We start from the raw sequence: 27782 nt of genomic DNA, 5'->3' as shown, positions 1-27782 counted from the left end.
TCTTGATTCTTAACCTGATCTATATACAGTTTATTCTACTCATGATTCATTTTATTTTCCAAAGAATATACTTAACTATAAATGTAATTTTTTATGAAAGAGTTTAGGTTTGAGGTGTTTTTCTCCTTCACATAAATTAAAAATCTTATTTTTGCCATTTCACAGTTCATCAGTGCAGATGTACATGGAATTTGGTCACGGTTGTTTTGTGATTTTGGTGAGGAATTTGAAGTTTCAGATACTACTGGAGAAGAACCAAAAGAAATTTTCATTTCAAATATAACGCAAGTATGATTATATTAAGGAACTTTTTAAACAAAATTTTTTAAAGTGGATGTGAATGCTTCTTTTAAAAAGGAAATATTAACACAATATTCTAATAAGCAGAATAAATGAATATTTTCATTTATGATATTTTAAAATTATTAGGAAATATTTCTTGATTGTTATATTAAAACTAACTTGAAATTGGAATATTAATTTTAATAGTGTCTAGATGTACTCCATCATTATTTTATACTTGATAGAACATTTGCATATTATAAAGTTTAGTTTCAGTTTTGTTCTATACCGAATAATTGTGATTCATTATTTACTAAGCTTTTTACTTTGTCACATCATGGATGGACTATATCATAAGTCACCTGGTCCAACACTGCATGTATAGGAAAAGGTAGAGAAAGACTTTTCTGATCCATTACATTCTAAAACAATATTTAGAAGGGAGAACAATTTAAGAATTGATTAACCTGTGAGTAGAAGTAAATTAGAACCACACTTCCTTGATATCATGTAATCTTAATTTGTTGTTTCCTAAAAGAATGTAGAATTAATTCCTTTCTAATACTCACTTCTTTTAACCAAAGTAATTTATTTGTTCTCTTTGTAGTTATTATACATTAAAACCCAAAGCAGCCAATTACAAAGGAATAATATACCATGAAACAATAGTTGTATTTCTGACTTTATGTTTTATTTTTAAACTTAGTATGTTTCCTTTCTCACACCTTTTTTAAGAAAAATTAATTGAAAAATCATTTTGTATATCCCTGCTTAGAGTGGTTTTTTATTTTAAAGTGTCTATATACCTCCCATACGTTAAGATAGCCAGTGTTAGACTCTTAATTTTTAACACCTAGTTTTTTTATGTTTTACAAGTCAAACAAATCCTCAAATCTTTGAAATATCCAAAGTCTTTGGAATCTCTAAATGTCTCCCCTAAACTTGAAATTATATTTCAACATTCATTTTAAAAAGTACTAAGTTGATCATTTATTTGTGACAGTTCTTTAAAGGCTTGCTTTCACTTAATGTGAAAAGATGGCTTCGAATTTGGGTTTGAGGATTTTATGATAACGTTGTCATTTTTCTGTGAGTTTTGGAATTTATACTAAAAGAATATGTGAACTTGATTTTTAATAGATAACTCTAATTTTTAGGCTAATCCTGGCATTGTCACTTGCCTTGAAAATCATCCCCACAAACTTGAGACAGGACAGCTTCTAACATTTCGAGAAGTTAATGGAATGACAGGTTTAAATGGATCTACACAACAAATAACTGGTAAGGTGATGTGTTTTATTGACTCATTTATAATTATTATTCAGCACCTTTATAATTCAGATACTATGCTCAGTGTTGGGAACATAATGTCAACTGATAGAAATCTGATTCATAGGTCTTGAGCATAAGACATTCAGTTCAAGTATTAAACAGTGATGATATTAAGAAAGTACAGACATTCTTAGAACTCCAAACTTAGTAAAGATACCTTGCCTGGTTGGAGGATAGCAACAGTGAGGATAGCGTAACCTGATAAAAACCTGAAGGTTGGAATGACTTCAGAAGGTACTGAAAAAGAACGTTCCAAACAGAGTTAAACAGTAAAAGTCTCAGATCCAAGATAGAACACAACTAATTGAAATGTGCTTTGATAGGGCTAGCAATGAGAATTAAAATTCCAAGAATCTTAAAATATTTAAAAAGAAACATTTTGTTATCTTGGTAGTTGAGCAAATATCCTAATTGGATAACATTCATGTAAGGAGTACAAGAAAGAAGAAGAGAGTAGGTTTGGGACAGAAGATAATGAGTAGTTTAGGCTTGTCGAGTGAAGTATTCAAGTGAAGATAACTAGATATTGGTTGGATATATGTTATTGTTCAGTGGCTAAAAGAGAAGGGATGAATGGTTATGACTGCAAGCAAGTTTGAAAGTTAATTGACAAGAAGTCATACTCATTTTTTTTTTTCTGGGTCTATGTGAGATTATGGCCCAAATTAGAGGGAAGGTGCTAAGGCCACAGTTTTGAGGAGAATAATCATTTTAACAAATGGAAATATTATCAAGCATCATAAGGGCCATTTGAAGTTGAGATAATGAAATTATGCCAACATTAATTTATGTAGTTTGTGGTTTTCCTCCTAAAAGAGTAAAAGACAGCTCTAGACAACCTCAACTGAACTGTAACTCAACTGTAATTCAACTGAATGGCATGTTTACCCCAATTCAGGGAAGAGTGAGTTGATTTTGTCCTGATATGTTTGAAAATATAATTATGTGATTAGTATATAGACTATGTGATTAATATATAGACTATTAGTATTGCCTTTTTTTCTAAACGACTATAATATATCTCTTAGAAAAAAATGAGTCCTTGTTACAAACTCTGTATAGATCTTTGTATCTATATTTAAACATGTTTGGTAACAACTGTTTGAATTTGTTTCTCAGTTACAACATCTTAAATACAGATTCAGATCACCAGTATTAATTATCTATTTTTGTGAAAATTGACTAATCCTTTGGGATTATCATTTGTTATTTTGGAGTCCATACCTTAGTGGATTGTGGTCAGATTCTTGAGACTGCCTACATATGAAGAAGCAATCGGATAGCAAAGAATGGAGACAAAGAAAATCTACATTTTATATCAAAAATTTCTCTTACAATGAGGGATATTTAAATAAAGCTGTTATTTATGAAGCTTTTTTAAATGTTTATTAATTGGTTACTGCTTAGTTATTGCAATAATTTTCTGTTTTGTGAAAAACGTTAAGTAACTGAAATAATATATTTACATACAAAAGTACACACCTCCTTTGTTCTTACCTGTTCACCACAAATAACTACTGTTCTTAGTTTATTATGTATCCTTCTATGGTTTCCTTTTGCTTTTTTACACAGAAGGCAGCATATCACTTACCATTTGACTTACCATTGAACAAAATGTCTTCATGATCTCTTCACATCAGTCTTTGCAGACAAACTTTTTCTAAATTTTTTTCTTTTGTGACTATGTAATATTTCGTGTTATGAATGAAAATATTACCAGAGCAAAATATTAATTTACATTTTTGTATTATGAATGAGATTCAATATCTTTTCCTATATTGCATAATCTTAACTTCATTGGTTTGAGATGCAATCTTTATTTGCCTTTATTGTGTCTATTGATGTACTTAAGTCTGTTCAGAATTCTCTGATCTGTTCCATTTGTCTCTTCATAAGCCAGAACCTACTGTATGATTGATCAGTATCAATATATTATTGAAACTTTATAAAGTATTTTAATGTTAATAATGAGTACCTCTTATTTCTCTCTTTGTTTTTTTCCTCTGAGTTTTCTTGATTTTTTTTTTAAGTCTTAAAGATCACATTAGAAAAAATACTCTATAGCTCCTCACGTTCCCCTACCCTATAAAGAATATCTATACTGGAATCTCTTAATTTTATAAATTAGAATTAATTTTTTTATAAAAATAAATCTTCAAATATCAGTATTTATATTCCTGTGTAATGGTTTTATTATTTTTTTTTCTTCTAGTGGTATCACCATTTTCTTTTAGTATTGGTGATACTACAGAACTGGAACCATATTTACATGGAGGCATAGCTGTACAAGTTAAAACTCCTAAAACATTTTGCTTTGTAAGTAATTCTTTTTTTTTTGCTTCAAAAATATTTTTTTCTTGGGGCTGGGGTTTGGTTCAGTGGTGGAGAGCTCAACTAGCATGCATGAAGCACTGGGTTCGATTCCTCAGCACCACATAAAAATAAAATAAAGGTATTGTGTTCACCTTCAACTAAAATATATGTATATATATATTTCCTTTTATAAAAATAATAACTTAAGAGAAAAATGTAATACTCAGTTAACCAAACAGTTAATTTAAAAGCTGAATTGATTTTGTTTTCTTTTACTTTGTACTCACTTTGAGGAAAATGGAATCAATCTAAGAAACAAACTGATGTCAAAAACACTGTATAATTTTTGTTTAACTTTTACCCACTTTGAGGAAAATTGGATTAATATAAGAAACAAACTGATATCAAAAAATCTATATAAGCATACCTCAAAGGAAATATACACTACTGAATAATCAAAGAGTTGATCATACTGTTTACTTCCTAAGAGATAAAACATATGTATTTTCAAAAGATATATCAAAGGTTGTTTTGCTTTATTAGTTTTTTTTTTTTTTAGTTTATTTTTTTAAGAAATATTTCTTTGTTATACTTGTTAATTCAAATTTAATTTAAAGTTAAAATTCTATTGAATTTTAATGCTTAAAGAAAAAACAATGTGTATATTGGAAATATAAAATAATTACCTGACATGAAAGTGTAAGTTGCTAAATAGAATATAAAGACCTATGCTCCTGAAATTAAAAGATCTCCTGCTGCTTAAGTCTTTAGGCCACTTCTCCATGTAATCTGTCTAACACATCTCTGATTGGTTGGTTTTTTGATGATGTTACTTGGAATTTGGAGAAGTTTTACTGCAAGTTCTCGGGTTTTAACTTCATTGTCTTCCCCCACACCAGAACTGTTAACAGTTATAGTACTCCTGAAGGCTTGTTCAAGGCAAAACTAAAATAATAAAATATTACAGCTAGTCACATCTGCCCCTATATACTTCTTTCTTGCTCTGTCCCCAATTTTTAACTGAATAGTTTGTGCCTCAAGTAAGTTCAGATTGGGTGGGTATTTGGGGGTAATTGTCTTTCAGGTTTTTATTTGTTTTACCTTGATGGTTTTTTAATCCACAAAGGTTTTATCTTAGAATATCTGTTCTGGTCTTGTCAGACATGTGAAGTGTGCTTAACAATATATGTTTTTATAAATAACAATAAAGTTTTTGGAGTATAAAGATGTTCTTGTTAGTTCTTAAGTTTACTATGTAGAGCAGTTGTTTGCATGTAACTTCTTATAGTGTGGTAATAAGGGAGAATAGTAGATATTTTATATTTCAATTAAGACAAACTTCTTTATTATTTCAGACCTTTGGGAAAGGTTTATTGTTATGTCTATTGCACTGATACGTAACAGTGTATTTTGTCAAGTAATCACTCACTTGCTGTGAAATAATAAATTTTTTTTCCTGTTAGGAACCATTGGAGAAGCAGATAAAACATCCAAAGTGCCTTATTGCGGATTTTAGCAAACCTGAGGTAAATACACACTTTTCAGGTTTGAAAGAGGCAACAGAGTGGGGGAAGGGAATTGGTAAGTGATGATAAAGTTAAAATGGAGTAACCATGTATATTTCTTGCCCTCAGGTTTTCTTAATTAATTAATTATACTCATATATCTGAAGTTGAAGAATTTAAAACAGGAATTTGTATCATGGAAAAAAATGTTAGAATGATTAAAGTTTTACTTGATAGGATTTGTTAGCTTTGATTATAAAATGATTTCAATAACTTATACAAATTGACTTTATTAAGATTTTATTAACCATGTAGAGTTTATATAAGAGCAAACAAACTTAGGCATATATTTTTTTAAATCACTGGATATAATTTTTTAACAAATGTATTTGTGATAAGGAAGGAAGAAACAGTTTGCAAATTTGTAATTGTTGATAAAGAAAAAAGATTAGATAAACTTACACAAAAGTTTTATTTCTGTTGTTCAATTAATATTGCTCTTAAGTTTCATGTGAATAGCCTGATAATCACTAATTATTCCACCTTGGAGAGATTCCTTGAAAAATACCTTTATTGCCTTGAGGTCAAGTCATTTTACTTCTCTGGTCATGATCAGTATGAATAGTGTATCGCATGGGGGTTAAAATTAAATAATATTTTAAAAGCATTTAGCCTAGTGTCTGACACATACTGTGCATTTAATAAATGAAGCCAATTTTTAATGTTCTTAAATAGGCACCTTTACAGATTCACACAGCTATGCTTGCATTGGACCAGTTTCAGGACAACTACAACCGCAAGCCAAATATTGGGTAACTTTTTGTTGTTGTTTTAAAAGAACTATTTTCTTTTATATAAAAACAGGTCTCAAAAATTAGTGTTTTTTAAAGAAAGCCCCTGGTAATTGCAAAAGCAGTAAATATACTGACCTATATAAACATTTATTATGACTTTTTGATGGCTTTAAAAGTTATAACTTAAAAAAAAACTGAGAATTAGTGAGCTAGTCATACTTTTTTCTTTCTTAAGTTAGAAGTACTATTACAAAAGGATTTTGCTTTTTTTATTTAAAACTAAATCTTATTTATATAATGTTAGGTGATCATGGCTTTGAAGTAATTTATTTATTTGTAAACCAGTTATCTTTAAGTCAGTAAAACACTGTTGGCAGAATTCCTCATTCTTCATTGTAGTATATTCATATGTACATAGTATAGTTTGATCAGTTTCATTCCACTGTTCCTCCCTTTTCTCATTCCTCTACATATGAGAGGAAAAATTTGACCCTTGACTTTCTGGGCCCGGTTTATTTCAGTTAGCATGATGTTCCATTAATTTATCAACACATGTCATCATTTCATTCTTTATGGCAGGGTAAAATGCCATCGTCTATGTATGCCACATTTTCTTTATCTGTTTGTCTCTTGAGAGGCATGTGATCTGGTTACATAACTTGGCTATTGTGAACTGTGCTGCTATAAACATTGATATGTCTGTATCTTTACAGTATGCCTATTTCATTTTTTTTTAAGTGCTGCAGGATTTTTTAAACTTGCTCTTTTTAGATATAATAGTAGAGTATATTTTGACATATTATACATGCATGGGGTATAATTTACGCTAATTAGGATCCCATTTTTGTGGTGGTACATGATGTGGAGTTTCACTGGTCATGTGTTCGTATATGTACATAGGAAAACTATGTCCAGCTTATTCTACTGTCTTTCCTACTCCTATCCCCCTTCCTTTTCATTCCCCTTTGTCTAATTCACTGAACTTCTCTGTTCTTCCCTCCCCCTCCTCATTGTGTGTTAGCATACACCTGTCAAAGAGAATACTCAGCCTTTGGTTTTGGGGATTCATTTATTTCACTTAGCATGATAGTCACCAGATTCATCCATTTACTAGCAAATGCCATGGGGCCATTTTTCTTTACGGCTGAGTAATATGCTACTGTGTATATATGCCACATTTTCTTTATCCATTTATCTGTTGAAGGGCACCTAGGTTGATTCCATAGGTTAGCTATTGTGAGTCTAGCTGCTTTACACATTGATGTGGCGGCATCACTGTAGTAGGCTGATTTTAAGTCCTTTGGATATATGGGGTTTTTTAAATTTTAATTTGTTATATATGACAACAGAATGCATTACAATTCATATTACACATGTAGAGCACAATTTTTCATGTCTGGTTGTATATAGAGTCACATCCTTCTCATGTCTCTGGTTGAATATACAAAGTAGAGTCACATCCTTCTTATCTTCATACATGTACTTAGGGTAATGATGACCATCGCATTCCACCATCTTTCCTGTCCCTATGTCCCCTTTCCTCTTCTCCCTCCCCTTTTACCCTTTGCCCTATCTAGAATTCATTTAATCCTCCCATCCCCAGAGAAATGCAAATCAAAACTACTATAAGATTTCATCTCACTCATTTCAGAATGGCAGCTATTAAGAATACAAGCAACAATAGTCTTGGCAAGAATGTGTGGGGAAAGGCACACTCATACATTGCTGCAAATTGGTGTAGCCAATATGGAAAGCAGTGTAGAGAATCCTTATAAAACTGGGGTTGAAACCACCATTTGACCCAGCTCTCCTACTCCTTAGTCTATACCCAAGGACTTAAAAACAGCCACATCAATGTTTATAGCAGCACAATTCACAACAGCTAAACTGTGAACCAACTTAGATGCCCTTCAGTAGATGAATGGATAAAGAAACTGTGGTATATATACAGCATTAAAAGAGAATAAAATCATGGCATTTGCAGGTAAATGGATGGATGGAGCTAGAGAATATAATGCTAAGAGAAGTTAGCCAATCCCCAAAAAACAAATGCTGAATGATTTCTCTGATTTAAGTATTCTGATTCATAATATGCTGGATATATGTTTTTATAAAAAAATCCACATCCATATATAAATATCTTATATTTTAGTTTTGAATATGAGCTTCTGTTTATGGCAATGGGAAATTGACATTGAGGTACCTTTATGAATTGTAGATGCCAACAAGATTCAGAAGAGCTGTTGAAACTAGCAACATCTATAAGTGAAACCTTGGAAGAGAAGGTAAATATTCAAAGTTCTGGTTGTTAAAAAAAGATTTGTTTGTAACATGTAGATGTTGTATATATTAACAGTTTTCTAAACGAGGCAGGACAGCACATACCTATAATATTAACTACTCAGAAGGCTGAGGCAGGAGGAATATAAGAAGTTGGAGGCCAACCTTATTAACTTATCAAGACCTTGTCTCAAAATAAAAATTAAAAAGTTTTGAGGTTAAAACTCAGTGGTAGAGCACTCCTGGGTTAAATCCCCAATAACCCCACTCCCCCGCAACACACACACACACAAATTACTCTTTCCTCCAGATCCCAGCTTGGTTGCTTATGGATTCTGTGACACTGGGTAATTTCTTTATTTTTTTCTACTTTATCTTTTAAGCCTATAAAATAGGATTGACCTACCTCATAAGATTGTTAATATTATTGATTATTTTATAAACATAAATGATGTGATTTTGTCAAATACTTAGAATATTACTATTTGTTGCTGCTGTTGTTACATTAATGCTGTTTACATTATTTATCATTCTGTTCTGATTTACTCAATTTGTTAACCTGCTCAAACTCACTATAAAATTATCAACTTTTCTATTTACCGTCTCTTTTATATGTGATACATACAAATCTCATAATTGTATTTTGCATATCACATTTGGACTTGAACATATAACCTAGAAAATGGTATTTTCATTTTATGATGCTAGTGCCTGCCTGCCAAACACTTTAGCAACTATCAACATAGCAATATTTATGTAATTATTTGAAAATATTTTTTCTCATTTTATAAAAATGAATGGGAAATGAAGAGCTTAACATAGGAAGCTTTTATCTGTTATGTAATTTTAAAAAAGAAAAAATAAATATACCACAGGTAATGAATCACCAGCCATAAATGAGAGACCATTCATTACATATGTAGTGGTTGTAGAAAAAAATATATGAAAATTTAAAAATAGATTATTGTAAATAGATTGTTTCAAAAGTTTTTAAAAATAAAAAAAAGAAGTAGATTATTGGAGTCTGTGATGAAAGGGAATATGATTAAGAATTTATCCGGCTGGTACAATTTATATAAGGTAAATTTCACCCATTTTAGGTGTAAACAAAATTCTTTACACAACTAATTTAGTGTACACCATGAATTCAAAGTGTATAGACCCATATCCACCACTGACAAGATGTGAAACATTCCCATAAGGCCAAAATGTTCCCTTACGCCTCTTTATGATAATCTCTGAAGCCTGCAGCCAAACCCTGGTGATCACTGTTGTTTTTGCCTTTTCTAGAATGTCTCAATGAAATGGTATTAGTACATAGCATTTTATTTTTGTCTCAGAACTTTTATTTGTTCTTTTTAGAAATACATAACAGTAGGGTGTATTTTGACGTATTATTTATAACTTTGTATCTCATTCTTTTGGTTGTACATGATATGGAGTTTCACTGGTCATATATTTATATATGAACATAGGAAAATTATGTCCGATTTATTCTATTGTCTTTCCTATTCCTGCCCTCCTTTATTTTCTTTCATTCCCCTTTTGACTAATCCACTGAACTTTCTATTCTTCCCTTCTCTTCCTTGTTGTGTATTAGCATCCACATATCAAAGAGAACATTCAGCCTTTGGTTTTTTTGGGATTCCCTTATTTCACTTAGCATGATAGTTTCCAGATTCATCCATTTACTAATAAGTGCCAAAAAGCCATTTTTCTTTATGGTTGAGTTAATATTCCATTGTGTATATATGCCACATTTTCTTTATTCATTTATCTTTTGAAGGGCACCTAGGTTGGTTCCATAGCTTAGCTATTGTGAATTGAGCTGCTATAAACATTGAAATGGCAGCATCACTCTAGTATGCTGATTTTAAGTCCTTTAGATATATACTGAGGAATGGTATATCTGAGTCAGATGGTTCCATTCCAAGTTTTTAGAGGAGTCTTGGTACTGCTTTCCAGAGTAGCACCCACTAGCAATGTGTGAAAGTATCCTTTTCCACTCATCCTCACCAAAGTTTATTGTTACTTGTGTTCTCTTGATAACTGCCATTCTGACTGGAGTGAATAGAATCTCATCGTGGTTTTAATTTGGTTTTCTCTAATTGCTAGAGATGTGAAACTGGTTTTTTTTTTTTTTTTAATCATTTATATTTCTTCTGTGAACTGCCTGTTTAGTTCCTTTGCCCATTTATTGATTGGGTTATTTGATTTTTTTTTTTTTTTTTGGTCTTAAGCTTTTTGAGTTTCTTGTATATTTAGAGATTAATGTTCAATCTAAGGTGCAGGTAGGAGAATTTTCTCCCATTCTGTAGTCTCTGTCTTCACATTCTTGATTGTTTGCTGTGAAGAAGCTTTTTATTTTGATGTTGTCCTATTAATTGATTCTTGATTTTACTTCTTGCACTTGGGAGTAGGTAGTGCACCTTGTTCAAGCGGTGTTTGTTCCCATGGATGCAAGCTTGCTTTAGCATTTGGAAATCAAGAATCACATGATTATCTCAGTAGATGCAGAAAGAATATTTGACAAAATATAGTATCCAGTCATGTTCAAAACACTAGAAAAACTAGGGAAAGTAGGAATATAACCTCAACATTGTAAAAGCTATATGTTAAACCCAAAGCCAACATCATTCTGAATGGAGAGAAATTGAAAGCATTCCTTCAAACACTGGAACAATATAGGGAAGCCCTCTTTTACCATTCCTATTCAACATATTCCTTAAAACTCCAGCCAGAGCAGTTAGACAAAAGAAAGAGATTAAAGTGATACAGGTAGGAAAAGAAGAACTCAAACTATCCCTATATGCCAAAGACATAATGCTACATTTAGAAGACCCAAAAAAACTTCACAGAAAACTTGCAGAACTCATAAACAAATTCAGCAAAGTAGAAGGATATAAAATTAACACCTATAAATCAATTGCATTCCTATACACCAATGATAAAATAAACTGAAGCAAAATGAAATTAGGAAAACTATTCCATTCACAGCCTCAAAAAAAAAAAAAACATACTTGGGAATCAGTCTAACAAAAGAGGTGAAAGACCTCTACAATGAAAACTACAGAGCAATAAAGAAAGAAATTGAAGACCTTAGAAGATAGAAAGTTTTTCCATGTTCTTGGCTAGGCAAAAAAAAAAAAAAATATTGTCAAAACGGACCATACTACCAAAAGTATTATCTATACTGATTGCACGCAGTTCCTATTAAAATTCCAGTTATGTTCGTTATTCTTAGAAATAGAAAGGAGAGTCATGAAATTTATTTGGAAAAATAAGAGGCCCAGAATAGCCAAAGCAATCCTTAGCAAGAAAAGTAAAGCAGTAATCATCACAATACCAGACCTTAAATTATACTGCAGAGCTATAGTAACACAAATAGCATGATTTTGGCACAAAAACAAACAAGAAGACCACTGGAGCAGAAGACACAGAAACAAACCCACATATATACAGTTATCTCATTTTAGACAAAAACACCATAAATGTATATTGGAGAAAAGATAGTCTCTTCAATATTTATGTTCTTTTATAAATTAAGAGAATTATTAATATATTAATATATTTTGCTAACTATAAATATAAACATAAGTTTAGTTCCTTTGCCCATTTATTGATTTATAAAAAATGGGGAAAAAACCCTCTCCCAAGGTTTTTCACCATAGCCAGTACTGAGATCTTTCAAACTTTATATCTATGTTCAGTTTGTGGAATTTAGTGAGACTTTTTATTTTCTCAGGATGATTTTGACTATGCTTAGTAATCATTGGGCTTCCATTGTATGTACTATGTCTCTTCTTATTTCCTGCCTCATGGGCAGGCCTATAGCCTTGTCAAGTCTACAGTTATCTCTGCTGGAGTTTAGCATCTGCTCTACTTACAAGTAATTGAAGTTTATAATATTCTTTTTCCTATCAATACTAAAGACCTGTCACATTTTTATTTTTGATTCTGTGTCTATGAATGTTCTTTGGTGATTGAGATAATTAGACTATCCTAGGGTAACCAAAAATTCTCAAGATTTGGATGTTTTTCATGTATTTTACTGAAAAATAACAGAATCTTGGGAAATAGTATAACTTAATGATAAAAATAAAGTTATGAAGTTGCACATTTTGCACTCAGATCCTGGCTTATCAGTTTACCAACTATAAAATCTTAAGTTACCTATTCTTTCAAAGTTTTGGGTTTTCACTTACATAATATAATAAAAATGATATTTCCTAAGATTATTTGGAAAATTTTATAGGAACTTAGTATAAAACTTAGCACAATAGGTACTTACTCAATCTAACTTGCTCCTCTTATGCTCATCATTGCTTGTAATATTATTGCCACCAATATCAACATTTAAAAATGGCACAACTTAAATCACAGTTCTTGTGACTTAAGGTGCGTGCTAAATATTTCAAAATTATGAAATAGAAAATTGAACTGGAGGGGTAAAATAATGAGTAATTATTAACTATTATTTTATCTTACATATCTTTGAGAATGTACCAAAACCCACTGTCTCCCTTACTAAGTATTCAATAATGGTTAGTGTACTTAGGATTTCAGGAGATTAATTGAGCCCTACTGGAAGCTTCAAGTCAAAATTAAGGTTACTGATCTTGAAAGCATAGGAAGAGAAAGGAAAAACCAGAGCTTTTGAAAAGATCTTTGTTACAAATAAGTTGTGCTAAAACAACAGCTCCAAAATTCAATTACCCATTGTTTCTTTTAAAATGATAACATGTTATTTTGATACATATAAGTTCAGTTTGTAATTATAGTCATTGAGAACTTTGTATTTTTAGCAATGTATTGTCCCATTATTTATCATAATTATACTTTTTACTTACCACGTCTCACATAAACTAATATCTTCTTATTTTTACATATCTTCTTATGTTTGTTTATCAAGGTTCAGGATTTTTTGTAATCTTTATTAATCTTTTTTGTAAATTCTGGTTGTTCATAAATATAACTGACATCAAAGAATTATTCTTTTGCCTGTAATCCCAGTAGCTCAGGAGGCCAAGGCAGGAGGATCCTGAGTTCAAAGCCAGCCTCAGCAAAAACAAGGTGCTAAGCAACTCAGGAGACCCTGTTTCTAAATAAAATACAAAATGGGACTGGGGATGTGGCTCAGTGATTGAGTACCCATGAGTTTAATCCCCGGTACCCCCCCCCCCAAAAAAAAAAAAGAACTATTCTTTAACAAAAACTGTAAATGGATGATATTCCTGTTAATTCTAAATGTTACCCTAGGCTAATGTAAAGACTCAGATAGCAAAAAATGGGCAGGTACTGAAAAACAAATGCTGCGTAAGGTAACAGGCAAATGAGTCTTTTTTTTTTTTTTTTTTTTTAAAGAGAGAGAGAGAGGAGAGAGAGAGAGAGAGAGAGGAGAGTGAGAGAGAGAGAGAGAGAGAGAGAGAGAGAGAGAATTTTTAATATTTATTTTTTAGTTCTCGGCGGACACAACATCTTTGTTGGTATGTGGTGCTGAGAATCAAACCCGGGTCGCACGCACGCCAGGCAAGTGCGCTACCGCTTGAGCCACATCCCCAGCCCCAAAATGAGTCTTTTTATTGTGAGTTTGAAATAGTTTAGAATTTAAAATTGATTTAGTAGAGAAATGTAACATTTTTAGAAGTTACATACTAATAATTCTCAATTTAGTCACTGAAATTTTAAGGACACTATCTGAATAATATTAACAGTATTATTGTCTTTCATGGTTTGTGTTTCAGCCTGAAGTAAATGCTGATATTGTACATTGGCTTTCTTGGACTGCTCGAGGCTTTTTATCCCCACTTGCTGCAGCAGTAGGAGGTGTTGCCAGCCAAGAAGTATTGAAAGCTGTGACAGGAAAGTTTTCTCCTTTGTGCCAGTGGGTTAGTTTCTAATTTTACTATTTTTTTAACATTTAAGTTTTAATTTTCCATGCATAAAATGAATGTATAATGTATTATAATATAATATTAATATGCTAGAAAAGCTACTTTAAAATATTATTTGATGCATGAGAGAGGCAAGTAATATGCCTCCAAAGCTTATTAGTTTTGTAGCTGAAACTAACAGGATCTTATGTTAGGACTATTGGAAAATAACTCAAAGTTCTCTTCTTAGTAGTATTTCCCTCTATTGTGAAAGTAAAGAAATGAATTTTCTCTCCTTATAGTTAGTTGTTCTCCAGTAATAGCTAAGCTTTCTTGGTTCTCTCGAACTTGTTTCATGAAAATTTTTGCCATTATAGGTCCTCAAGTTCCCTTCCTGGGTATAAAATTCTAAAGTTGGAAAACATAGGAATGATACAGGTTTGAGTTATATCAATTTAAAACAGTGACAAGATGGAATAAAGACCCTAATTTCTGTCATCAGAAGGAATAATTGGCAGAAAGTATTCTTCTGTCCCTTTCTGTTTTGAAACAGTGTAAATATTTTTAATATAATATTCACTTTTATATTATAAAAAGAACCCACGTAAGGCAACTTTACTACTGAACTGTTTCTTCCAGCATGGGATACAAGTTGATTAGTAGAAAATCTGGTTCAGTTGTAACTGTTAACATCTTGGTTAGATTTGGAAGTAAATTTTCCTTTTGTTTCCAAGGTTTAAAAATAGCATCTTACGTGACTAAATGATATGGATTAGATTATATATCTTTTAACAGTTCTTTCAACTTTTACCATTGTTTTAAAAGAGAAAATATAGGAATAGGCATGGTGTTATAAAAAATTATGTTTTAATATTATTTTACTCCAAATTGACATTTTTAATCATCTTTTCCAATGATGATTATTAAATAACTATAGTAGAGAAGAGCTTCCTTTTTAAATAATTTATGTTATATACATAGTAATTATGTTTTTAATCTTCTACTTTAAGTTATATCTTGAAGCAGCAGACATTGTCGAATCCTTAGGCAAACCTGAATGTGAAGAATTTCTCCCACGGTAATACAGAAATTTCTGTTACTTTTTCTTACTTGTATGTTTATAAGAAACAAGAGTTTGAAAGTTTTTGTCTAAACATAGATTTATTTTAGATTTATTTTCTCTCATTGTTTCTTACCTGCTTAGGTGTTAAATGTCATATCTTTTTACCACTTTGTAAATAATGAATATAAAGGTTTAAACTTTATGTCATGAGAATGGTTAGCATTCAAAATATCAGAATAATATTAGATGAAAAAAATGCTCTCTGCAGTCTATCAGTCATACTTTAACTTTTTGGGGTTGTAAATCTCTTTCAGAATCTGATAAAAGTTGAGATTTTATTCTCCCTAGAGTAAACATAACCCAAAATTCTGCCATCAGTTTAAAGTGGGTTAACTCTAAAGCCCATACATGGGTTACTCTAAGAACTTTCTTAAAAATCACTGGCTTAGCAAATTATTTTTTAAGATACATTAGTCCCCTTATCTGCAATTTCGTTGTCTAAGATTTCAGTGACGTATGATCTGAAAATACAAAATGAAAATTCCAGAAATAGCAGTTTTTAAGTTTCAAATTCCATGCACTTCTGAGTGGCATGATGAAATCTCACCATTCTGCCTAGGACCCGAATCAACCCTTTATCCAGAGTATTTGTTGAATACCTCTTAATCATTTTGTAGCTGTGATTAGATCAACCATCAGTATCATAGTTGGTTTTGTTCAAGTAAACCCTTGGGTTTCTCAGTAATAACCCCAAAATGCAAGAATAGTGATCCTAGCAATTTGGATATACCAAAAACAAGAAATAAAGTACTATATTTATATTTATATATAAATATAGATGTATGTAAATATATATATATGTATATATTTTACTTATGTATAAGTGAAAACGTGAAAGTTCTCAACCTAAAGAAAGGAAAAAGGTTGTGTGCAGAAGTTATTAATATCTATGGTAAGGGGGCTGGGATTGTGGCTCAGCGGTGTAGTGCTCGCCTAGCATGTGTGAGGCCCTGGATTCAATCCTCAGCACCACATAAAAATAAATAAATAAAATAAAGATATTGTGTCCAACTACAACTAAAATATAAATTTTTTTTTTTAAAAAGATCTATGGTAAGAAAGAGTCTGCTGTCTATGAAATTTTAAAGAAGGAAAAAGAAATTAGTGCTAACTTTTCTTGTACCTCAAACTGCAAAAATTACAACCACAGCATGCGAGAGCTAAAATGAAAAAGGCATTAAATTTATATCATGTATGTTTATGTAAGATAAAATTTAGTATGCATAGGCTTCTGTAGTGTCCAAGGATTCGGGTATACTGGAGGTCTTTGAACAAATTCCCTCTGGATGAGAGGGAACTACTGTGAATTATAGTTATCGTCACTTAAGTTATTTGGACTTATTAAGTCAAATGGAAAGAGTAAAAGCTGATTTTGTGTGGTCTTTTCTCTTTCAGTTAAGGTAGTTCTGATAAGTTGGAGGATATTATTTAGTTTATTCTTTTTTAAAGCACATGAAATTTGCATTAATGACAATGAAACTAATCTAATATTTGTTTTTTTCTATTTTTGTGTTAAATGTTGTTTTCTTCAGAGGAGATAGATATGATGCCTTAAGAGCCTGCATTGGAGATACTTTGTGTCAAAAGCTACAGAATTTGAATGTCTTTTTAGTAAGTTAATAGTGATGGGAATTGTGATGTGATATTTTTTTCCATTAAAATGTTTTGTGGTGTTCATGTCTGTCTTACAAAAACTGAGCTCAGTATTTTGCTTTTTTTGGAATTCTTTAATGTCTTCTGTTTAAATAAGTTATGAATATTTTGCTTTATCTTATTTGGTTTATACTTTTTTCCATCTTTGAGAAACTTGAAAAGATATAATAAATGTTAACTATTTTGAACTAAAATGAGTCACAAATGGCCAGTAATTATTTTAAAGTATGTGTTATCATAACTTAGCATTTGAAGAAAATTTAGCTTGGAATTCTTCCTTGTTAAGTAGGTATTATAGTTTTATTTTAATCTGGTACATATCATTTTTCTCCTGCATAGGTAGGATGTGGAGCCATAGGCTGTGAAATGTTAAAAAATTTTGCTTTACTTGGTGTTGGCACAGACAAGGAAAAGGGAATGGTAAGATATAAATCTTTGAGAGCTAAAAGTTTGTATTTCTCTTTTACCTTTTTTTGAACTGTATTTGACTATGTAGATCTGAAGTATTTTTTGAGACGAGAGCATTAAACCACAAATTGGAAGAATCTGATATCTTCTAACCACTAATCAAGATCTGTGACCTTATGACAAATTACTTTAATTCTCTGCTCCTCAGTTCCTTTCTCTAATGCTCTAAAACTGAAAACAACCACATTGTTGTTACTTCCGTTAGATACTATTAATTGTTAAATAAACCTTTAAGATGAGAGAAGACATTAGAAATTTACAGAGTAGTAGTTTAGATGTAGTTTCAATTAATGTCAACAGTAGTAGGAATAATATAAATTTTGGAATGCAATTTAAATTTTTAGCACTAAATATAAGTTAATTGCGAAGCCATGCCATATATTTAAATAAAAATAGATTTCATTGGTGGTGTTTCACCTTTTAAGATATAAACTAACTTTTGTTAGTGATTTCTTAGATTTATCATAATGACTAACAAAATGACCATAAATAACTAAAATTTATATAATAGTTCACATTTTATAGTTTAACTTGTAAGAGGACATTTATTACTTTCGTAGATATTATATGTTTATATTATTTCTGCTTAGGATTTCCTCAATTTTATTCCATACACTACTATTAGTTCTATTGTTTTAAAAGGCATTTTAAAACAAAACAAAACAAAAAAACCCTTGGTTGCCTAAGTTTGGGGATCACCTGAATACCTAAATTCATAGTGCATATCAGCATGTGAAGGGAAAAAAAAAAAAAAAAAACTGGTGAAGAAACCAGTTGAGTTCAGGCAACAAAATGGAGTAAGTTAATGTGGACAGACCTCTGAAATACCGCAAACACATAGACTTACTGTACAAATACTTTTTTAACTTTTTTAATTTTGAAAATCGACTTATGGTAGAATAAACTTTGAATTTAAAAATGATAGAAGATAAAAAGAAATAGAAACATGAGAAGAAATCAGCACTAAGATTTTTCCAAAATGTCATGTAAGAATTTGTCTAATTGTAAACCTACAATTCATATGCAACTGAAAGTGAAATTTGACAAATAGAAGATAAATACAAGTACTCAGAAAGTAGTGTAGAAAAACTGTCTTTTAAAAAATGAAAGCAGATGCATTTGCTATGTCCAGTGTAAATCTAGTGGAATTTCCAGGGAGAATAAACATGCTGGGGAAGAAACAATGTATTTCCAAGATAATGACAAAAATTCCTGGAGTTGAAGCAAGACAAGTATGTTCAAATTAAAAAGATGAAGATTCGGGCTGGGATTGTGGCACAGTGGTAGAGCACTAGCCTAGCATGGGTGGGACCCAGGTTCGATCCTCAGCACCACATAAAAATAAAGGCATTGTGTTTTGTCCATCTACACCTAAAAAATAAATATTAAAAAAAAAAAAGATTCAAAAAGGAGGTTGTATCATCTGTCCAACAATAAATGCTAGAAGATACATAGAACTTTATAGTTAAAGGGAAAATGACTATGAACATAAATTTCTATATTCAACTAATCTTTCAAGAGGGAGGACAAAGTAAAGATATCTAACCAATAAAATGATTAAAGATTACCTACCAGCATTGGTTCTTATTGCGAGTACTATTAAGTAATGTGGGTAGTGCTTGAAGGATAAGCAGAGGCATTTATCAGCATTCTTAGGTTTAGATAAGAATTAATTTTAAAAAGTCTTTAGTTAAAATATTTACTGATTTAGGAGTATGGTTCAAAATAAAATATCTGTAATGTTGTACATTGATGTCATCATTGAAAGTAGAAGGAAGAGTTGCAAGGTAAATAAGTTCCTGTATTCTCAGATTGTTCAGGAAGAAGACGGTTTAATTAATTTTAGAAGTTATATATATACCTGTTATACCTGTTAAAATTTTGAACATAGCCATATAAAAATAGATGTATAACTTCCAAACCAGTTGGAATTAAGAAAACTTGATCAATGTGGTAGAAAGCAAAATGGGGAGAATAAAAAGTGAGTTTGGAAAAGGTAGAAAGACAAAGAGGTATACCCACAATCACAGTAATTATTAGTTGAGGTAAGGGTAAGGGTTTGTTTTTTTGTTTTGGAACTCGGGGATTGAACTAAGGGGTGCTTTACCACTCAGCCCCTTTTATTTTGAGACAGGGTCTCACTAAATCGCTTAGGGCCTACTCACTAAATTGCTTAGGCTGGCCTCAAACTTCAGATCCTCCTGGCTCAGTGTCCTGAGTCACTGAGATTATGGTCATATACTACAGCAGTTAACCTTGAGTAAGGTTTTTTATTAAAGGTCATTTTCTGCTTGGCTTTTTATTGTTATTCCCATTAAAAAAGATACCTTCTAACATAATTAGACAGAAATATTAAAATATCTGGGAGATATCCACTAAAAGAAAATGAACATCTGTAAATACTATTATTCAACATCTAATAACTAACATAGTCTGAGAGATATTATACCTAGGCAAATTGTGTTTAAAAATACTAGCTTAAATGGAAAATTATTTTGAATACTTTTCAGATTAATATAAGTCTGTCACTTTTCTTGCATCCTTTGAAATGAAAGTCTATAAACTTTTTCTGAAAGTACCAGATTGCACATTTAGGTTTGACCAGGTATCGTCACAACTGCTCAGCTCTGCCCTCAGAGAATGAAAATAGCCATAGACAGTACACAAACAGTGTAACAGTGTACCAGTAAAACTTTATTTACAAAAACAGGCAGCCTCCACTTTAGTTTGTAGACCTCATTAGCTGAAGTTCCTTTCAGATTGAAATCTGCAAGTATTCTTTTCAAACTACAATTCCCAAAGAATAAATACAAATTTAGAAAGAAGAGCTAGGTCCTCTATAGGTAATTAATTGCATGGGTCTAAAAGGTGATAGAGATGTTTTCAGCCTCTATTTTCTCATAAATAGTTGAAGAACATTTTTGAATAATGATTACAATTTATTCTACAACCTTGTTTAAGGTACTCCTATGCTGAATATCAATTATAATTAAATATAGGCATAAAAGCATAGTATTGGTAAGCCAAATAATTTAGAACAATTTGTAGAAGCTGTTTTAGTCATTCCAAGATAAGTAAGATAGATTTACTTATTATGTTTTCCTTCCAATGTTAGGTTACAGTTACAGATCCTGACTTGATAGAAAAATCCAACTTAAATAGACAGTTCCTATTTCGTCCTCATCACATACAGGTATGTTTGATATTCTGTTTCGAATTTAAGTCATCTGTTATATAAAAAAGTGTTTCCTTTTTGTAAATAGAAAATAGGATTGAAAAAACAAAGTGTTTTTAAATTCAAAATGTTTTAGAATTTTATTACTACTGAGAAAGATAAAAAGGAAAATATAAAATTATCTTTTAATATAAAATATTGGTTTTTGCATTGATTTTGGATATTAATTTGAGTTGTGAAATATCAAAGTATTTTTTTCATTCTGTAATCATGTAGGTATGTTTTCATATTTAATTTTAGAAAATAAATATTTATTTCTTGTCTTCTACTACCTTTGCTGTTGTTTTTCTCTTCTTCTTCTAGGGTTTTGAGATGAAGTATGAGTTCATTTATTTGTTGTTTTTTTCTTTTTTTGAGTAATGAACTCCAGGCAATGAATTTCCCTCTTAAAACTGCTTTCATTGTGTCCCATAGATTCCGATATGTTGTGTCTGTATTTTCATTTATCTCTAAGAATTTTTTGATTTCCTCCTTTATGTCTTCTGTAACCCATTGATCATTTAGTAACATATTGTTCATTTTCCAGGTGGTGCAGGATTTTTCCTTCCTTCTTTTATCATTGATTTCCAGTTTTATTCCGTTATGATCAGATAAAATGCATGGTATTATCTCCATACCTTTATATTTACTAAGAGTTGTCCTATGGCATAATATATGGTCTGTCTTTGAGAAGGATCCATGTGCTGCTGAGAAGAACGTGTATCCACTTGATGATGGTTGATATATTCTGTATATGTCGGTTAAGTCTAGGTTATTGATTGTGTTTTTGAGTTCTATAGTTTCTTTATTCAGCTTTTGTCTGGAAGATCTGTCCAATGGAGAGAGCAGTGTGTTGAAGTCACCCATAAATATTGTGTTGTGGTCTATTTGACTCTTGAACTTGAGAGTTTGTTTTATGAACGTTACAGCACCATTGTTTGGTGCGTACATATTGATAATTGTTATGTCTTGTTGGTGGATGGTTCCTTTTAACAGTATATAGTGTCCTTCTTTATCCCTTTTGATTAACTTAGGTTTGAAGTTGATTTTATTCGATATGAGTATGGCCACTCCTGCTTGCTTCCGAGGCCCATGTGAGTGGTATGATTTTTTTCAACCTTTCACCTTCAGCCTGTGTATGTCTTTTCCTATCATATGAGTCTCCTGAAGGCAGCATATTGTTGGATTTGTTTTTATAATCCAGGTTGCTAGCCTATGTCTCTTGATTGGTGAATTTAAGCCATTAACATTTAAGGTTACTATTGACATATGGTTTGTACTTCCAGTCATGCTTATTTATTTATTTTAATTTGGCTAGTTTTTCCTTTTTGGTTATTTTTTTTTCTTCCCTTTACTGTGTTACCTCCCACTGTTAGTTTTAGGTGCTGTTTTTCATTCCTCTTCTTGTAGTGTTTTGCTCAAAATGCCTTGCAGTGCTGGTTTTCTAGCTGCAAATTCTTTTAACTTTTGTTTATCATGAAATATTTTAATTTCATTGTCAAATCTGAAGCTTAATTTTGCTGGATACAGTATTCTTGGTTGGAATCCATTATTTTTCAGTGTTTGAAATACGTTGTTCCAGGATCTTCTCGCTTTCAACGTCTGTGATGAAAAATCAGCCATTAACCTAATTGGTTTACCCCTGAATGTAATCTGCCTCTTTTCTCTCATAGCTTTTAATATTCTCTCCTTGTTCTGTATGTTGGATATCTTCATAATTATGTGTCTTGGAGTTGGTCTATTACGGTTTTGTATGTTTGGGGTCCTGTAGGTTTCCAGGATTTGGCAATCCATTCCATCTTTCATATCTGGGAAGTTTTCCAAGATTATTTCATTCAATAGCTTGTTCATTCCTTTGGTTTGAACCTCTACACCTTCTTCTATCCCAATGACTCTCAAGTTTGGTTTTTTTATAACATCCCATATCTCTTGGATAGATTGCTCGTGATTTCTTAGGATCCTTTCTGTGTTGACTATATTCTTTTCAAGTTGATAAACTTTGTCTTCATTATCTGATGTTCTGATTTCTATTTGATCTAGTCTATTTGTAATATTCTCGTTTGAGTTTTTAATTTGGTTTATGGTTTCCTGCATTTCTAGGATTACTGTTTGATTTTTTTTAAAAATCTCTATCTCCTGGTAGAGCTCATTCTTTGCCATTTGAATTTGCTCATTTAATTCGTTTTCAAAGTATACTTTCATTGTTTGGAGTTGCTGTCTAAAGTCTTCTCTAAGATTCCATTCCATCTGAGTTAGGTATGCCTTGAGTTCTTTCTCTGTCCATGTCTCAGATGCCTCTAGGTTCTCCTGTGAATTTAAGTTGTCCTGCATTGTTTGTAATCCTTTTTTCCCTTGTTTTTTTCATGGTGCTCACGTTACTTTCCAACTCTGTTTGACTGCTGTGTTTCTGTTTTCTTCTTTAAATTTGTTTTGGTTTTTATAGTTCCAATATCTCTCCTTTGTGTTGGGAGACAATGTTTAGAGATGTTGGATTTAATTGTGATTTAAGGTAAATTCATTAGTTTCATTGAAGGCCTACAGATTTTGATGGCATATAGAGAATTAAGGTTTGAACTTAGCATTTTATGTTGAGGTCGGGCAATTTGATGGTATGGAGGTTAGTATATGTTAGCTTCTTTGGGGGGTTGCTCAGATGCAGGCGGATATTAACAAGAGAATAGACAGGAGTACTTGGGGGTAGTTAAGGGCTTAGGCGGACTATAGACTGATTTGTAGTATTCATCTATTTGCATTTAGTAAGTTGTATGTATTCTGGGTGGTCATGCTTAAGAAGAAAGATGGGGAAAAGGTAAGGAAGCAAACCAAGAAAGAGAGGGAGGGAGGAAAGAAGAAAAGAATAGAAAAGAAAAAGAAATGATAAAATAAATAATAATAATAATAATAATAATAAAATGCGGTAAAATAAAAATTACAATTAAAAATATAATTTAAAAATAGAAAAAAAATTAAAATTAAAAAATTTTAAAAAGGGAAAGAAAAAAAGGGCACTGTTAGGCTTATATTTTCTTCGCTTCCAGTAGGTGGCGCTGTGCCTTCCAGGCCAAGATTTTACCCTCCGGCTGTTGGAAACAATCAGTGTGAGGTCGCTCCCTCCTCCCCCCTCTGGTGTCTCTCAAAACCTGTTAGCTTAGGTTTATTCCTGGTCTCTAGTCAACTTCGCTTCTCCTCTAGCCAGGCCTTTCCTAGTGTGATACCTCTCAGCAGTTCAAGCTACACTCTGGGCCTGCAGTTTCCTGGAAGTGGAGCGCGGCTATAGGGAACCAGCACTTAATTGTTTTGATTCCCTCCGCTAGCCCCTCCCCCGAGAGCTGGAGAGACAGGTTTCGTTTTCGCCGCTGGTGGGAGGGGGGAGTTGGAGGTCAGGTACTTTTACCTTTCCCCATGCCTCTATTCACGCTCACTCTGTTAATCACGCCCCTGGAAAGCCAGGGAGAGATTTTTATGTTATTTCCCCGCTGTATGGGAGATGGTCTAAATGACACAGACCTGTTCTATCGCTGCTGCAATCTGTCTTAAACTGGCGATGGTGACGTCTGCTCTCCAAGATGGTGGCCGCTGGCTTCCTAGGTGGGCTCTCCCGGTGTTGAGGACAGAACTGGACCGCTTCCTTCCCCCGACTCAAACCCAGAACTCAGCCCGGAGCACAGTGAGGGCACAGCCGGCAGGAGCCCACAGAATCTGCAGCACCGTTCCTCTGCATTGCTGGCTCGCTGTTTCTAGGGACGCTGTTTCCGGCGCGCCATGCAGTCTCTAGCAGCCGAGCGGGCCACGATCAAACAGCCTGAATCTCACTGGTGGTTGAGCCCCCATAACCGATCCTTGGGCGATGGAAATCCTTCCTCTAGGTTTCGGTGCACCCCAATTTTGCTGGAAATTCCTAACAAGATAGCTTTTGGCCGTTCTAACTCGTTTTTCACCTGCACAGTGACGCAGTGGGGGGGGGGGGGGTGATGCACTCTATCTGCCGCCATCTCGAGCATAATCTTAACTATTATTTTAATAATTCTAAACCACTGAACCATGAAATAAAGGATCTTTAGATTTTTTTTCATTAATGTGTATATTATTTGGACTAAGGTGCATTATTAAATATAGTGATTATAGTAACTATAATTATCACAAACCAAAAATGAAAATGTCTTATTGCTTTACTTTCACCTTATATATCTATTTACAAGAAATTAGAATGTGTAAGTTCATAGTTCATCTTTTTCGTTTAACATTATTTCTTCTGTTTGTATTTGTTATTTGTTTAGAAACCTAAAAGCTATACTGCTGCTGATGCAACTATGAAAATAAATCCTCAGTTAAAGATAGATGCACACCTGAACAAAGTATGTCCGGCCACTGAGACCATTTACAATGATGAGTTTTATACTAAACAAGACATAATTATTACAGCATTAGATAATGTGGAAGCCAGGAGATATGTAGACAGGTAGGTTCTTATTCAGGTTCATGAAGAATTATCTTTAATGTTTACTTCTATTTCTCACACCTACTTATTGAAAAATTACAAATTTTCTGATTATTCTTTATGTTCTATAGTACTCATCAAACCCAAACTGTCTGATGATTTCCCATTATACTTAGAATAAAATTGAAAAATGGAACTAGTCTAAATGTCTTTCATGCAGTAACTGCCACTCATCCACCACACTAGTGTAAAATATACCCAGGCATTTTGGTTCCTCTTACTTATTCTAGTTACAGGTATATTCTTTCAGTTCTGACAAGGCCTTTAGTTCCCCTGACCCCCAATTTTTTCTCCAGTGAGTGGGGTAGAACCCAGGGCCTGAAGCATTAGGGAAAATGCTCTACCACTGAGCTACATCCCCAGCCCATAGCTTCAGCACTTTTTTTTCCCCCAAACCTCAGGAAGTTGATGTTTATCTTTCTCCAAAACTCCTGTCACTGAATTTGCCTATCACTTTTCAGTTTAAGTTTTTTCCTCATTCTGTTTTAGCCTAAATGTCTGTCTTAAAACAGACTTTCTCCCCAATATACTTTTTCCTTCATAACACTTTTCTTGACATGTATATTTATTTAATGTTTATTGCCTCAGTAAGTCATTCTTAGAAACCATTTATTTTTTATTACTGTATTTTTAGTGTTCAACAGATGATATCATTCAGTAAATGTTTATGAAATAAGTAGATGAATGAATGATTATACATGTGAAAACCTTACATAGTCTTTCTTACATAATTATATGACTCCTTAATGTTGGGATGCTAGAGCAGATAATAGGAAAATTTTATCAGTCAAAAAATGTAGTGAAAAGATTGTGGTCTTAAGCAAAACACACACACACACACAAAATATTAAAATGTGGACAATGTGGGTAATGTAAATATGGAGAAGAAAAATTGATACTGTTTGAGATAAAGCAAATATTGAGAATATATAGTGGGATAGCACTTGTTGTCAGAAAATAATCAAAGAATAAATAGAAAGCAACAGAAGAAAGGATAAGTTAAGAATTAACCTAGAGATAAAAACCAACACAGCCCAAGACTTAGGGGTGGTAGTAGAAGGGAGAAACAAAAATGACTAGAAAGAGCAACAGAATTTGCATGCATGACAGGTCTGGGAAGTAGAAATTTTCAGTGGGGTTTTTGGTGTTTATACATTTTGTTTCCTAATATATTCAGAAAAAGGTATCAATATGCAAAATGGCCAATGTGTTTTTTACAAAAATATTATATTTTCAAACAGCCGTTGCTTAGCAAATCTACGGCCTCTCTTAGATTCTGGAACAATGGGCACTAAGGGACACACTGAAGTTATTATTCCTCACTTGACTGAATCTTATAATAGTCATGTAAGTGATCAACACTTTGAAATAAATGTTTTCTTTATATATCATTGGTTTTTGTCTTCATCACAAGTCAGCAAATTTGATTTAGCTTTCTTAATCCTTCTGTTTTTGCTCTGCCAGCTTTGTCTGTACCTCTATACGTGGCATTTCTAAAAATGATAACTGAATTTTTTCAAAGTCATCAGAATTTTGTATCTAGTATTCCTGTAGTAGTATTCGTGTGTATACTATTTATTTCTCAAAGCCTCTATTTAGTTTTCTAACAATTTTGGAGTTTAAGATTGCTTGATAAGAAAATTAAACTTTTAGATTGCCAATTGAGCTATCAACAAAGACAAAATTATTTTCATCTGCTGATCCTTTGATTTTTATTATATTATACATTAGCTGGTATCTAAGGAATAAAGAAGGCAAGGATAGTCATTGTACATTTGTGTCTAATGTTTATTCTCCTCAGGAATTTATACCTAGCCTACATTGTCAGAAATAACCTGTGAAACTTAATAAAAGTACAGACCCTGGTGATCCACCCAAAATCTAACTGAAGAATCAGATTCTTAATAGGTGGGACCTAGCTGTCTGTGTGCATATAATTTTACATAATGATGTAAGTGTAAGTTTTAAAACTCCATAAATAATTTTGAGATACTGCCAAAGTTCAAACGACTGGTCTCGGAAATAAAGCTTTACAACTTAAAAAGATCCACTCAGGTTAAAAAAAAAAAAGTGAAAAAATAATATTTTTGAAGCATCAGTATCCCTTTATTTAATGGGTATATTTGGTTTCTAAATTTTTAAAATTTTTATAAGGACATGTTTTTCCATGTCCTTTCATGAAATCAGAAGTTTATATATAATGAAAATGTTACAAAATTCAGAAGTTTAATTTGAAGGTGATTAGATGGAAGAAAAATCATGATATGCTGATGTCATTGTAAGATTTCCAATATAAATCTCTCCTAAACCTTTTCCTCTTTTTTTGGCTTCAAACTCTTGAGAACCAGAATGTAATACTCTCCTGGTTTCACTCTTTAATTTATAAAATATTTAGTAGTGTTTTATAGGTCAAAAAACTCGAATCCAAATCTCTAAGTGAAAAAGAG

At 32.1% G+C, this 27782-nt stretch overlaps 1 protein-coding gene across 3 annotated transcripts in view; it reads left to right on the top strand.

Moving 5' to 3' along the window:
• The window catches only part of UBA6 (ubiquitin like modifier activating enzyme 6), a 94162-nt gene that overhangs the window by 38606 nt on the left and 27774 nt on the right, over nucleotides 1-27782 (top strand). For all 3 annotated transcript variants that reach the window (XM_081303050.1, XM_081303049.1, XM_081303051.1), the window contains 13 exons: nucleotides 166-288; nucleotides 1440-1563; nucleotides 3827-3930; nucleotides 5391-5453; nucleotides 6168-6244; nucleotides 8445-8511; nucleotides 14251-14394; nucleotides 15390-15457; nucleotides 17035-17113; nucleotides 17495-17575; nucleotides 20739-20816; nucleotides 25115-25296; nucleotides 26577-26682. In XM_081303050.1, the coding sequence (XP_081159176.1) occupies nucleotides 166-288; nucleotides 1440-1563; nucleotides 3827-3930; nucleotides 5391-5453; nucleotides 6168-6244; nucleotides 8445-8511; nucleotides 14251-14394; nucleotides 15390-15457; nucleotides 17035-17113; nucleotides 17495-17575; nucleotides 20739-20816; nucleotides 25115-25296; nucleotides 26577-26682 (1296 nt within the window). The remainder of the gene's footprint in view (nucleotides 1-165; nucleotides 289-1439; nucleotides 1564-3826; nucleotides 3931-5390; nucleotides 5454-6167; nucleotides 6245-8444; nucleotides 8512-14250; nucleotides 14395-15389; nucleotides 15458-17034; nucleotides 17114-17494; nucleotides 17576-20738; nucleotides 20817-25114; nucleotides 25297-26576; nucleotides 26683-27782) is intronic.

This window comes from Spermophilus citellus, assembly GCF_964194105.1.
Source record: "Spermophilus citellus genome assembly, chromosome: 8".
Lineage (NCBI taxonomy): Eukaryota > Metazoa > Chordata > Mammalia > Rodentia > Sciuridae > Spermophilus > Spermophilus citellus.
This window is presented reverse-complemented; position numbering and strand designations above follow the sequence as displayed.